This window comes from Camelina sativa, chromosome 13 (genome assembly GCF_000633955.1).
Source record: "Camelina sativa cultivar DH55 chromosome 13, Cs, whole genome shotgun sequence".
NCBI lineage: Eukaryota > Viridiplantae > Streptophyta > Magnoliopsida > Brassicales > Brassicaceae > Camelina > Camelina sativa.
In genome coordinates this window covers 16593370-16608048 of record NC_025697.1, presented here as the reverse complement: position 1 = coordinate 16608048, position 14679 = coordinate 16593370, and the positions used below count along the sequence as shown (strand labels likewise).

At 35.5% G+C, this 14679-nt stretch overlaps 1 protein-coding gene across 1 annotated transcript; it reads right to left on the bottom strand.

Annotated features, from left to right (window-relative positions):
- LOC104736912 lies at positions 13163 to 14335 on the bottom strand. The gene is made up of 2 exons (XM_010456998.2): positions 13897 to 14335; positions 13163 to 13730 (listed from the first exon to the last, which is right to left on the bottom strand). Exons 1-2 carry the CDS (start codon positions 14080 to 14082, stop codon positions 13320 to 13322), a joined length of 597 nt encoding a protein of 198 aa, XP_010455300.1. The 5' UTR covers positions 14083 to 14335; the 3' UTR covers positions 13163 to 13319.

The following is a 14679-nucleotide window of genomic DNA, read 5'->3' as shown; positions in this document are numbered from 1 at the left end:
GGCTCTTTCTCCAGTTTCAAATCTGACCTTTCTCTGATTTGAACCCACAGGTCAATAGATGTAAGGAAATCCTCTCCAGGAAAGTCTTCCCACCTTTGAAGAGCAACAAACCATTTTTCAAACACCCAGGGTCCCCTTCTGAGAACAGAGGCTAAGTCACTCTCTGAACTAAACCTGAATTGAACATAACTATCATCCAGAATTCGACCGTGCACCCTGTCGTAAAGCTCCCATTGAGCAGGTAGGGCAGTTAAGACACGCCCACGGTCTTGGAGAGTAGGGTTAAGCAGACGCCCAATAAGGCTGCGTCTATTCCTTGCCAGAGCACTATCATAAGCTGAACTAGGAATAAACAGTTCCGGATCATCACGACCAAGAACCATATATTGAAGATCATTCCAAAGTTCATCAGCCATGATAGATAAATAAAAAACGAGAGAAAGGGTAACTACTAAGGAAAGAGAAGCGAGAGAGGGTGGTAATATATATGGGTGACTAAGAGGGAATAAGTTAAAATAGGACTAGAAAATATGAGATAAGGAGAGAAGAAGGTCAAAGAAGATAAGACTTTTTTGTGGGAACTGAGTCAAAACTTCTAAGGAAGGAAGAGAAAAGATTAAGAAACCAAGATAATCACCGCTTTAGAATCAAAAAGTCTTCTAGATTTGTTTTTTTCTGAAAGTCAGAATATAAACCATTCTAACGATGAAAAACAAAAAAAAGTTTTACTATTAACACTAGATAAGAGAAATAATATAAGAAATTTCTGGAAGAAGAGCAAAAGGAAAATACTAATGCAAAGAATTAAAAATCATGCTTTGCTCATGATCAAAAAAACCTTTCAACCACATAGGCTTACCAGAAGCTACGTAAGAAGATAATCTCAAGTCCAGAGTGACACTTTTTGCAATCATCATAGCTCCCGAATTGCTTTTTAAAGGTTCAAAGCTAAGAAACCAAAATGGTTTCCCTTTACTATATAAGATGAGGGGAGAGATGAAGCTTACAATTGATGGCCAATGACTTGGGTCATGTATAGCTTGAATAATTTCGAAAGTAGACGCGGCAAAAGTCACATTCGCGAAATGCAAGCTTGTCATACTCTCTAAAGCCCACTCCCAACTCTTGATTTTAGCTTCAAAGACAGAATTGACAGAGGCAAAGGATCTTCTACTATGCATGAGTACATTACCTGTAGGATCTCTTACTACCCAAGAAGCTCCAGATAATGAAAACTTTTTGGACCATGAAAAGCCAATGTTACATTTCACTTCATCATGTAAAGGGGGAAGCCATCTTTCGTCCTGGTTTGAAGGGTCAATCTCGTGGCAGCGGTTTAGAGTCTGCGCTGCACTCCATTCCGAAGAAGCCTCCCATGCTTTTTGGACAACATCAAGTGGTGAAAAACAGACTCCTTGAAAGAGTAAGGAATTCCTGTTTTTCCACAATTGCCACAGAATCCAAGAAAAAGATGAACTAGGTTCTGCAACAAAGTTCCCTTGACTCTTTAAACTCAATACGTGATGCATATTTTCAAAAATTGAGTTGCCAAAACCCAAGAACGGAGATGGAGTATTGGAAAGAGCCCAAACTTGTCTTGCGAAAGGACAGAGGAACAAAATGTGGTTGATAGATTCTATCTCTGCACCACATATCATACAACCATCAAAAATTCTCATTGCTCTAGTCCTAAGTCTTTCTGTAACAGCAAGAGCTCCAAGTAAAGCTTTCCAGAGAAATATTCTAATTTTTGGAGATGTAGCCACCTCCCAACAAGCTCTTAAGACTGGATTTCTAGAAGGGCAGGCACATGCAATCTGCAGACTTTCCTTTTTTCTCACTTTAAACATCAAATTGTAACCAGAGCTCACTGAGTAAATTCCATTCCTTGTTTCCCCCCAGCAGAAAGAGTCTCTATAACCTAACCTAGGTTTTATAGCTTTAATGCTTTTTATCTCAGAATGATGAAAAAGAGCACTTAAGAGATGATCATCCCATTTTCCGGATTGCTGATTGAAAAGATCAGACACTTTAAGTTCAATATTCATCAGAGAATGAATACCAACAGGTCTTGTAGGGCTACCATCATATAACCACTTATCAACCCAAACAAGAGTGTCTTTACCATTTCCAATAACCCGGCGAAGATTATTTGAAAGAAGTTCTTTACCAAAAAGAATACTCCTCCACCCAAAAGAAGGGCTTCTTCCAAATGAGGCATCAAGAAAGTCAGTAGAAGGAAAATATCTGCTTTTTAAGAATTTGGAGAAGAGACAATTTGTATCATGTAAAAGCCTCCAAGCTTGTTTTGCTAGCATCGCTTGATTAAAAATTTCCAAATCTTTAAAACCAAAACCACCATCTACCTTTGGTATAGTCATCTTCTCATAGCTTAGCCAATGGATTTTTTTTTTTTCTTGATTATTATTCCACCAGTAATCCATCATGACAGAAATCAGATTCTTGATAGTATACTTAGGCAATTTGTAGCAGGACATTGCATAAACTGGTAAAGCCAAAGCAATAGACTTTAGAAGAGTTTCTTTACCTCCTTGAGAAAGATTCTTGGCATACCAACCAGTTAATTTAGACTGGAGTCTCTCCTTGATAAAACCTAGAAGCTGTTTTTTGGAGCCACTCAAACATTCAGGAAGACCAAGATATCTACCCTCCCCACCTTCTAAGCTAATCCCTGTTTTGTTCTTTATCCAATTCCAATCTTGAATCTCTGACTTTGATCCAAATGTAATTGCTGATTTTTGCCTATTTATCATTTGACCCGATATCTTTTCATAGTTCTGAAGGCAATTCAACATTTCAGCACATTGAATCCTATTGGCTTTACAAATGAAGAGGCTATCGTCTGCAAAAAGCAAGTGATTGATGGCTGGACCAGAATGATGAAACTGAATCCCAGAAATTTTATCCTCACTTGCCGCTTGATTGAACAAGTGAATCAGCGCCTCAGTACACAACACAAAAAGAAAAGGCGATAAAGGATCACCCTGTCTAATGCCCCTAGCCGGTTTGATCAAACCATAGGATTCTCCATTGATTACCACTGCATAGCTAACTGAAGAAACACAAGCCATAACCCAAGAGATCCAACGTTCATTAAATCCAAGAGCGATAAGCATATCCTTCAAAAAAATCCATTCTACTCTATCATATGCTTTTGACATGTCAGTTTTAATCAACATAAACTCTTGAGATATCCTTGGATGTGTGTGAAGACTATGAACAATTTCATGAGCTATCAAGATATTGTCTGAAATCCATCTTTCTGAAACAAATGCTGCTTGAGTAGGAGAGACAATGGATGGTAGATGTCTTTTCAGCCTAAGCACAAGGATTTTTGAAACAATCTTGTAGATCACTGAGCATAAACTAATAGGTCTAAGATCTGACATACGTTTTGGATCTGGGATTTTCGGAATGAGACAAAGAAGAGTGTGATTCCAATCCTCAGGGAGATTACCAGTAGCAAAGAACTTAAGAACCTCACCATTAATCTGGTTATGGATCAGTGGCCAAAATTTTTTGAAAAAAAACCCTGTGAGACCATCCGGGCCAGGAGCACTTTCACTACTAATCGAGAACGCAGCTTGTCTGATCTCCGACTTCGAAATATCTTTTACGAGATCCTGATTCATGTTATCTAACACTCGTGGTCGAAAGTTATGAAGGATATCACTAAGTTGTGAAGGCGAAGATGATTTAAAGAGGTGATTGAAATACTTAACTGCCACTTCTCCTTTTTGTTGCTCTGAGAAATGTTCTATACCATCATCATCAATGAGAAACTGTAAAGAATTCTTCATTCTTGCAGCTTTTACCGATGCTTGAAAGAATTTTGTATTCTTATCACCATCAAGAAGCCATTTCTCTCTACTCTTTTGTCTCCAGTAAATTTCTTCTTCTCGAAAGGCTACAGCAAGTTCTTTTTTAATCTCATTAATCCTTCTGAAGCAGGGTTTCAACGATTCATCTTGCTTCTTCAACTCTTTCCGTAGACTTTTTATACGAGTTTCTGAGCTGGACCAAACTCTATTCTTCCAAGCATTAATTGCCTTTCTGCAGTTATCACTTCTTAAAAGAACAGAATTTTCAACTTCTAGAGAGCTCATCTCATTCCAAGCCTTCTGAATTACCTCCCATAAAGAAGGGTCCTCAGCCCAACGTTTGTCAAACCAAAAGTTACTCCGAAATAAATCCTTATCATTCGTAAATTTAACCAGCACAGGTTTGTGATCCGAGCCTAGTTTCTCCAGAAACCATTGATGGCTGTTTGGAAACATAGATAACCAAGCAGGATTTCCAAAACAGCGATCTAGTCTACACTGGATCCATTGTTTATTTCTAACACCACCCCACGTGAAGCCATTTCCAGAGCTCCCAAGTTCAGACATATCACAATTATCTAAAAACTTTTGAAAAGGCAGAAAAGAGCTTTGGTCTCGCAAAGGACCACCCAACTTATCTCCATTGGACAATATTGCATTAAAATCTCCAAGCATACACCAAGCTTCAGTTCTTAACAGCCCAAAATCTAGAATTTTATTCCACACAAGGGATCTAAGACCAGTAATCGGATTCCCATAAACACAAGAAATAAACCAAAATTTTGATCCACTTGAGATTTTCATATCTATAAAGTTTTTGTCAACCAAAAGAAAATCTATATCTATATTGTCTTTCCATAACAGAGCTAAACCCCCACCATATCCTACAGGTTCAACTGTTTTCAAGTTACTATAGCCCAGCCAACCTTGAACCTTCTCCAAAAAACCTATTGAGTTCTTTGTCTCCATGAGAATTTAATACTCTTTAAATTAATATTTATTATAAATTAAGAAAAAATATTTGGTCTGAGTTGTACACTTGTATATGTGTAAAAAATGATATAATTCGATAAAATAATAAAATAATAATTTTTCTGAAAATTTTATGTAAAAATATGGTTCCAACAATATCATAAATTAATAATAATATAAACTAAATATATATATATATCAAATTAAATTTTAATGAAATATGACTCTGTTTTTGTTCATGTATTCTAGAATTTGCATTCTAGTGAGAACTCATTTCTAATTTTTTTTATTGTATTAAAAAATCTTGGTATTGTCTTCTCAAATCGCATACAAAAATGGTGGAGAGTATTAGATGCAATAATTGTTTTTTTTACATGTAACTAGTTCTAAAAGCATCGAAATATCTTATTCGACTTCATCATTACCATGAAAGATAGTAATAGAAATTTCTTTAAAACTCTAAACTTCTAACATTTATCATTTTCACTTGGATAATTAAGTAAAATGTTAACATCAATCATATTATGATAGCCAAATTATAAATTAATAAAATTCTACAAAAAAGTGAATCATAACAAAAGTGTCATATTTTTAAATAGAAATTTTTCTAAATTATGAAAATGAAAAAATATTAATTTATCATTAAATTATTAATTATTAATTTATCTATTAATTAAAACCTTTATAAATTAATATAATTTCATGGTCCCAACTTTATTAATTTATAGAGGTTTTACTGTACTAATGCAAGAAAAAAACGTACGTAAAGTCACTAAAATTCATACAAAAATTTTAAAACTCTCTTTTATAAAATCATTAGACAAGGTCCGGCCTGACGTGCGGGTTTTAAAATTTTGTAAATTACATTAATTGTTTTTTAAAAAATATATTAAAAATTTGTTGTACGCTATTTATAATTTTTTTTTGCTATAATACACTGATTTATATATCTATTTACATATTTTTTATGTATATTACCATTAAAAGTATATTTTTTACACCTAAGTATACTGTATGTTACAAATATATTTTTTACCACTACCTAGGAAAATATCTATATAAACACAGTACATCAACTATTATATGTCTAATTATTTTCACTTTTGCATAGTTTATTTTATCTCTAAAATTGTTGTTTCAAGAAAATAAAAATATATACTACATAGTATACTAATGGATGATGTATCATCACAATAGTGTATGACCAACCATGGAGATAACCTCGGCTCCGCCCTCCTCCCTTATGGAGAGAACCTTGCGTCCAACGTCCTCCACCATGAAGAGAACCTTGGCTCCGCCTTCCTCCCATGGAGAGATAACCTTGCATGCGTCCAACTTACTCCATGATATAATCATGAGACCATCCAAGAAGATTCTTGAGTCTTGTACAATACGAACGAAGTCGAATATTAATTCTTTCAGCCAAACGACTATTTGGAATACATTCTTACCTCATTTAGAGCATATCTTGAAGTGGAATCAGTCCAATTAGAGTTCGTATGAAGGAGTTATTCATTTTACAAATCAGGTGAACTCATGGCTACGCAATTTGGATCTAAGAGCATTCAACGAAGGATTCCGACCAAGTCATAAGTATTTAAGCTATGAACCAAACTATTCTGAAATCTTGATCCATCCTAGAATCATTCAGAATTGGAATCTCATTTATATCAGTTCATATGTGAAAGATATGGATATTTCAAGTCAGTGGATCTATTCCAATTCCAGTTTTGCGTATGAGCCAAAAATATTGTTACACAGACCAACTGAGCAACAATTTTGACCCGAAACCACTTGTAAGATGTTAATGGGTCTCTTAGAGCATGATCATCGGAAATACCCAACAGAGAGTCAAAACAATAAAAAAAATTAAAAAATGAGAAAAAGGTGGAGAGATGAAAAAAAAGTGTCTCTGCCCAAAACTGTTAAAACACTGAATCTACACCTGTTTTCATTTTATTGGTTGTATAAATTAAAAAGTTAATTAAATAATCAAATTCAATTAAAATATTATTAAATAATTTTGTTTGACACCTGAGTGGCTATATAACCAATAATCATGCTCTTATGCTTCCAACAAGCCCAAGAAGATAATATTTGGTTCACGGAACACAAAGATACACTCCATTTGCCAAAGGAGGTCAATCTAGTTCTTCACCTGAAGAGTTTAAGGTCCAATTGTTTTAAGTGCTTGCAGAATTATGTATGGCAACCAAGAGTTGTTTCTACTAAGACCATGGTGAAGAAATCATACAGCACATGTTTTTTCTCATCAGCAAGTTGGATCAAAGATTCAAATTCAAAGAAGATCAAGGAAACTCTTAATGGGAGCTTATGGCCAAAGAGAACATGAGAATTCTATTGGGGATGTTGTCTATCAAGTTCAATCCACTTTGAGCCTAATACAAGTCCAAGAAAGCCCAAAATAATCACTTTATTTTATGGTCAAAGAGGAGTAAAGAAAATAGAGTTCAACGCATTTTGGGAAGGACACACTGGGAAAAAAACATGCACCAAGAGTTGGATCTTCATTCAACTTACTATCTTTATTGTCTTTTTAGTTTCAAGAAATACTTGGGATTGTTACCAAGTTTATTATCCCTATATAAACACATGTAATCTCATTTGAGAATCATCAATCATTTTATGAGTCTACTCTTTGTTCTTTGTCTATAACATTTCCTTGTTTCTTAGTGTGTAATATCCACGCAACAGCCTCCTCTTGCTGGACTAGTGTATCATATTTAGCAGCGATTGGAATTGGGAATATCAATCCATTAAATCCCCCTCGTTGCACCTTGCACCTTGGCGAGTTTCTATCCTATCTAATCTGGCTGAGTGATCCTCGAATTTGGGCGTATCACTCCACCATGGAGAGAACCTTGAATCTGCCATCCTCATCTGTGGAGAAAACATGTTCACGTCTTTTAGCTATCTCATAGTACCATGCTTCAACAACCAATAAAACTAAATGTCATTTTCCAACGTCACAAACCCTTTTGATAGTATCTAATGTTAAATTTCCCAATGTATTCGTGGAAGTGGTTTTGACACATCATGATGTAGCCTCCGTCTCCTAGCTCCTATGGATTTATCAAAAACGGTTTATGGTTTTCCAATCTATCTATCTATGTTTGTTGTAAGCTTGTGTTTGATTAGCCTATTTTATCCAACCATTAGGTTGATAAGGTTCTTCTTTTTATCTCATTTTGGGATTGAATGAATGGTAACAATTATGTTTGCATAAAAAAAATGTCTATGACCAACCAATCAAGTGTGGGTGTCGAGTGGAGGTCGTTGGAAGACTTGGATCTCGATGTTCTTCGTCAGATCTTCTTGTTTTAGAGGTGAGTGTGTGACCGATTCTCATCTAAATTTCTTCCCAATTAATTCTTTTTAAGTTCGCCCTAGTTTTCTCTCCTAGGCACGAAGCCCGTGGCAGCCGCTCGTCGAAGATATGGTATTTCCCATCCTCCGGTGTCCTCCCATCGCCCTCCTACCTGCCTAATCGGTCAGTTTTTTCTTCCGTCGGTAGATCTATGACACCGGCGAAGCTTGTCTCCATCTCCATGACTCTGGTTCACCTTTTCTTGCTTTCAATGGGCTCTTTTTGTCCACGACCACCAGATCTAGCGCTGCGGGTGAGCTGCTTGTCTCCTCCGGACCCGCCAGATCCTCCAGATCCACCAGACGACGAGTTTACTTCACCTCGATCGTTGCCATTCTTTGGCTACTGTTTTCCCAAGGAGTTCAAAGGAGAGCGGTTCTCCTTCTTCTTCCCTCCCGTTGCTCCCATGAAGGTGCTCATTCATCTCAATGGGTCTCTTGTTTGGGTCTGGCCATTTCTCTCAGTTGATGAATCAGTCCTCTTCTCAATCTCTCCAACTGCGTTTCTCCAGCACTTTGTCCTCTTCTCTTTGCTTAAGGTTGGTATTCCTCTTGAACCACTTTGTCGCAAGGTTGGAAATTTCTGATACTTCTCCGACTTTACCGGATACTACTCCGGCCTCCTCTTGATTGCAGTTGAGACTAGTTCTGTTGGTCTCTAGGTTAGAACCACTGTTGTTGGTTCCTTGTCCGCCCATCTTCGGTGGAATTGGTTCATCGGATACTCCTCTGATGTAACCTTGCCTTTTTGTGTCAAGACAAACACCATCTCTGTTGGCTCAGCTTCTGCTATGTTCCAACAAGCTTTGCTTATTGGATACTCCTCCGGCGTCAACCTGTCCATGTATAAGGCAGTTATTTCAAAGTCACAATGTATGTTGACTAAATCTATACCAGTTGATGTTTATGTATTTTTGGCTATTTCTTTCATGGGTGTTCTTGTGATAGTTAGTTTCAATACTTCTCCTTGTCCCCTATCAAGCTTTCTCAAGTTTGTGTCTCTATCTTTGATTTATGCTTTAGTTTTTTTATCTTTCAAGTTAGCTGTTCGAGAATGTCCGAATATGCTTCATCTCCCTGTATCTTTCTAATTCTAATATAAGTTTGGGTGACAAAAAAAAAAGAAAAAAAAGAGGTGAGTGTGTGACCATGACTTATCTAAAAGTTTAGATGTATAATTTGTATGCTTTTGGGTGATTGATTGATTGTGCGCTTGTTTGTTCTTGGTTGTCGTCGTATTTGTGGCCTGTTCAGGTTGGATTCGGCTTCATGGAGCTGAGAGGAGACAGAGGAGATCGCGTTCAGCGATGCTTCGCGCGACTGCATCGATCGATGCAAGGAGTGCAGCGGTCGACACAGCTAGGGATTTTGATGGAGACACAAGATTGCATCGGTCGATGGAAGGATTTCATCGGTCGATGCATAGGTCGATGCAACGACATTTCATCGGTCGACACAAGGAGTGCGTCGATCAACGCAAGTGCGCAGAGTCGACGTGTGTGGTTAAAGTTGTTTTGTTTGCTTGTCTTTGTGTATTGTTTGTGGTTGTCTATTCGCTTGTGTATATAGCCCAACAGAAGGGATGATCATCTCACTAAGTATTTCTGGCAATACTTACGCCTCTCTTTTGTGGTGCAGGCAAAGTGTGATCATGAAATTAAAGCGATGAAGTGTAGGATGTTCTAGAGGCTCGATTTTTTGTGGTCTGATTTTTGTTAGGTTGCTCGAGTTGAATCGTTAGAACAGTGTTAGGATGCTGGTTATTTGCTTCTTGACTTTGTTGGATTATGAATTGTTAGACTTTGGTATTTGGTTATTTATTGGATTATTGGTATTGTTTATGCTATCCACAATTTTTGATTGTTGTTAGTGACTATAGGATCACTAGATAACTAATAGAAAAAAACGGGATGGGTTGTTTCACTTTCAGACATAGCGAGTCGGCCGTCATATAAGAGAGGACCCATAGGCAAGGAAACAACGTTGGAACCATTAAGAACGTAACAGTCGGGACGTTATATTTGGTATCGAAACCAAACCTAGACGAGTGTGGAGTCATGAAGGCTCATACCACTAAGGTGACGGTTTTGGTGTACAACGAGGATGTTGAGATCTATAAATGAAGGTGAATTGTAATATCCAGTTTCAGGAAGATGACTGTTAGATAAGGTAAGACTGTTATCGTTTATGTTTAACTAATGATTTTTGAGTGTTCTTAATAAAAGGGAATTAGTGTCATTTTCATTTGTAAAACAAAACGTTTTTTCAAAAGCCTTCTAACAAATCAGAAAACAATCAAATGACACTATTTAATTATGAACAACAACAGGTCCATAGCTCAGTGGTAGAGCATTTGACCGCAGATCAAGAGGTCACTGGTTCAAACTCCAACCGTTTATTGTAAATTCGTGTATTATAGATTGAAAGAGAGTTGTGTTATGAAAAAACTATTCACATGAAAACTGTTAATATAATTGTATGTTACATACAATCAAATATCATAATCCAAATTAACGTTACGATTGGATTTTGGATTGGGATCGGTTCAGATTTTTTTGGATTCAGATAATTTGAGTAAATAATTCATTATTCGTTCATCTTTTATGATTGTTTGATTAATATTCGGTTAGGATATGTGTCGGTTCGAGATCGGTTTTCATAGAAAAAGGATTTGTTCAATTTTGATAAAAGTGATTTAATTTTGCAAAAAATGTATATATATATATATATATATATATTTTCGGCAAATCAAATATATTAAACCATAAAGAGTTTTGCATGATACATGAACCATACATATGCAACCATTGACACAAATAAAGAAAATTAAACACAATTTCGATGAAAGAGTGGAAGTAACCATGCTATCTGGTCGGAAGTGTTACAGGCTAACAGATAAAATCTGCTATGTCCCTCTATCACATATTCTTAATTGGCTATCATTTTATAGACGAAACTCCAAAATTCTTTTTGCGTTACTTTTGTTAAAAGTAAAAAAAAGAATTGTTGGTTGAAATGATTCTGAATCTGTTCTTTTGAAACTCAATATGATATGCTGGAAACCTTTAACCCATCCTTTCTCGTTGATGACCATTATTTTCCTTTCCATAGAAGCAAAAAAATTTCGACCAAGGGAAATGGAGGATATCACCGTCACAATCACTGGCTGCCATTTTCCTTCTCATCACGCTCGTGACTTGTTTCCAAAGAAAAATAAATTGAATAAAACGTTGAACTTGTTTTGGCAAAAGAAAGGCTGCCGGCCAAGGAAAGTTGTCACCACCATCATCATCATTAGAAATAATCATCACCGCAGTTTTAGAACCATGCACTCCATACCATTGAATCGACATTACAAGGAAGGAGCGACAATGGATATGGAATGAATCTGTATCTATCAGTGAGATCCGTATGAATTGATAGATAATCCAAATCAGGGATGGCTCCAAAGGCGTGACCGGAGTCCGATCTGGAATTGGAGGAATCACAACCATCACGAAGCAAATCTTGTGGATTTGATAGTATGGATTTGCCAGAATAAACTAGTTAAAATCTAAAACTATGCAGAAATTGAGAGAAGCAATAGCAACTAAATAAAGAAAATGATGACGATGGCCGGAAACAGCAGAGATTACGAAAATGTGTTAGTTTGTCTCTTTAGTCGCTCGGAAGAGAAACAATTTTTTTTTTTTTTTTTGGGCCAGAATCTTTTAAAATATAACTAAAAAAACTCGGTTATTTTTGATATTTTTGTTAATTTTGGGATGTTTGGATATAAAATTATAACTAAATTTAAAGATTTTAAGATTTATTTCGAATTTTTAGATATACTTTTTGGTAATCGGTTTGGATCCAGTTTGATTTAGATTTTTTTGGATAGTGAAATTCTTTCTCGTTCGGGTTATATATGACTATTCAGTTTGATCTCGAAACCGGATTTTTTGGATCAATTTCGGATCTGTTTGCAGATATCTGATTTTATGTCCATGCGAACCATGCCTAAAAATGGAATATTGACACGAATATAAGACGAGAAAAAAAGACATCAATCGAAATATTTAAAGGCAATGAGCATTAGTTACGCACGTATTATCCACTTACTCATTTTGGGCTCTTTTGTTTTGCCTCTCTTGTTCTTATGGTTATATACTTATTATATTCAGCAGTTTTAGAAAGCCCATGTGTATATATTTGTGGACTGAAATAGTTTTATCAAGTACAGTATTGTGATATTTAGAAATTTATGGCTTTTTCTACTTCAATTTATTTCAACATTCAAACAAAGTTTTGTATTATTATTCTTTATAAAATCTTGGATTATTCTTATAAGAAATAATCATTGTGCACATTAACATTCAAATGAAATTTCTTGATTTGTTGCTCAACGTTATAGATGAAATTTGTGAGACCAGGAGAAGATAAATTTGCTTAACAATCGCAAAAATAATGAAGGGAAAGAGTTCCCCAAAATAAACATTTACTAATAATCTCAATCTAGAAAGAATTAAAAGAATGACGAAGAAATGAAAAAAATAAATAAAAAAAAGTATAAGAAAATAAGCTTATACTTAGTAACTTAGCAAAATTTTATTGAGTCAATTAAATTTATGGACTTTTCTATCTACCAAAATATCTATTAGTACTTGATATGTTTAATATTACCCTTAGTAAACAAACATTTACACCCCAAAAAAAAACCCTTGGTAAAAATTTATCTTGGAAACGTGGAAAACTACCGAGGACGTTTACCACATGGACTTTGGCCGTCGCTTGTGCAAAGATGTTCAATTATAACTTCTCCAAATGGGGTAAAATTGATGTGGCCCGGTGAGACCAGATGAAAGTAAAATACAGGAAATATATGATATATCATGATCACCAACAAATCTTATCTTCTCAACGTTAAAATGTGATAATTCAAAACAAAACAAAAAACAGCAAAAAAAGGCAAGGAGGATCGCATTAATGATGATATACTATAAATCAAATTAAAGATCCAACAACATCCCAACAAATAAAGTATTTGTTCGATGAAACCATTAAATACTCAGCATTAATTAGTGATTAGATATAGATAGGATTAGAAACTAAAATAATAACTAAGCTAACAAAGTAGGCTTAGGAGTAAAGAGAAGTGAGAGAGATGTGTCTTCGGGGTGAATGCATAAACTTGCAATTAGGGCATGCAGGTGACGCTTTACACAACATCACTAAAATATGACACTTTAGGCACACCCTCGCAACCATTTCCTCCTCACTTCCTCTGCCAACACCACCACGGTCGCAACAATCGTCATCGAGATCAAAAGCAACCCTTGACATGCTTTTCTGTGTACGTAGCCCCAACACCAAACCACTCTCCATCATCTTCTTCTTCTCCTCTTCCTCATAGTTTTTATTGTAAGTACACATATCATGACGATGATGATGATTTAGATCGAGAGATGGTGACAAGTTGAGTTCAAGATCAAGGCTCATGTGGTGGTGATAATATCCTTCTTCGATATTATTAGCACTAAATCTTCTCCTCTACAACATAAGATCCGAAACAATTCTTATATACATATACACCTCCCGGTTGTTCCAAAAGCTTCTTAAAACATGAAATAAATGCTTGACAGTGAAAAAAAAAAACATTGCAGATATAGACCCTTTGACCCTTATAACAGAAACTTATATATGTAAGATGTTTTACCTTCTGATCCGTCGAAGTATCGATAAACTTTTTTGCTTCGGATCTGTTGGCAAGCTCATCATTTGCCAAAAAGTCTTGACCCTTTCTTTTTCTAGAAGCTTCCTCAGATTCCATGTAGTAAGACGAAGCGACCTCTCGTTTCTTCAGCAACCAGTTTATGTTTCCTTTGTCTGGAACTTCTAACATTACGTAGAGATATAACTATGTGTACGATGTGCTTAATTTTGTGTAGGCCATTGAGAGGACCTTATATATATATATATATATACATATAGGCAGATAAATAAAGCAAAAATATTGGTTTAATTTAGAAAAAAAGAGAGAAAAATTTATGGGCCTACTACACTGCCCATGCATGACGTGCATTCAAAGTTTCGCCTCTTCAATTACTGCAACCAGAGAGCTAATTTAAAACCTTCAGATGCATATAAATATAGCCAACGCTCTCTACTCCTACTTCCTTCCCGAAAATATAATAAAATATAAATAAATTCAATTTCAATTAGCTATTGGATGTATATCTGAAAATGGGTCACACAATGTATTACCTTTAGGGGAGGTATTAATTTAGGATTTAGAAAGAATTTTAATTACTTTAAAAGTTAGGTAAAATATGTTGTTATTCAATCAAGACTTTTAAAAACTCTTTAAAAATTTGGTGTTATTGGTTGTGGATTTGTAAAAAATTATCTAAAATCTTGATAAATCTAGTGTTATTGGATTAAGGGGGAGGTATTGATTTAGGATTTAGAAAGAATTTTAATTACTTTAAAAGTTAGGTAA

Excerpts from the sequence above, each read along its gene's own strand:
- LOC104736912 (XM_010456998.2), bottom strand. The coding sequence starts at position 14,082 with ATGTTAGAAGTTCCAGACAAAGGAAACATAAACTGGTTGCTGAAGAAA. Across the intron at positions 13,731-13,896 it reads ATACTTCGACGGATCAGAAG|AGGAGAAGATTTAGTGCTAA; the intron begins GTAAAACATCTT and ends CTTATGTTGTAG.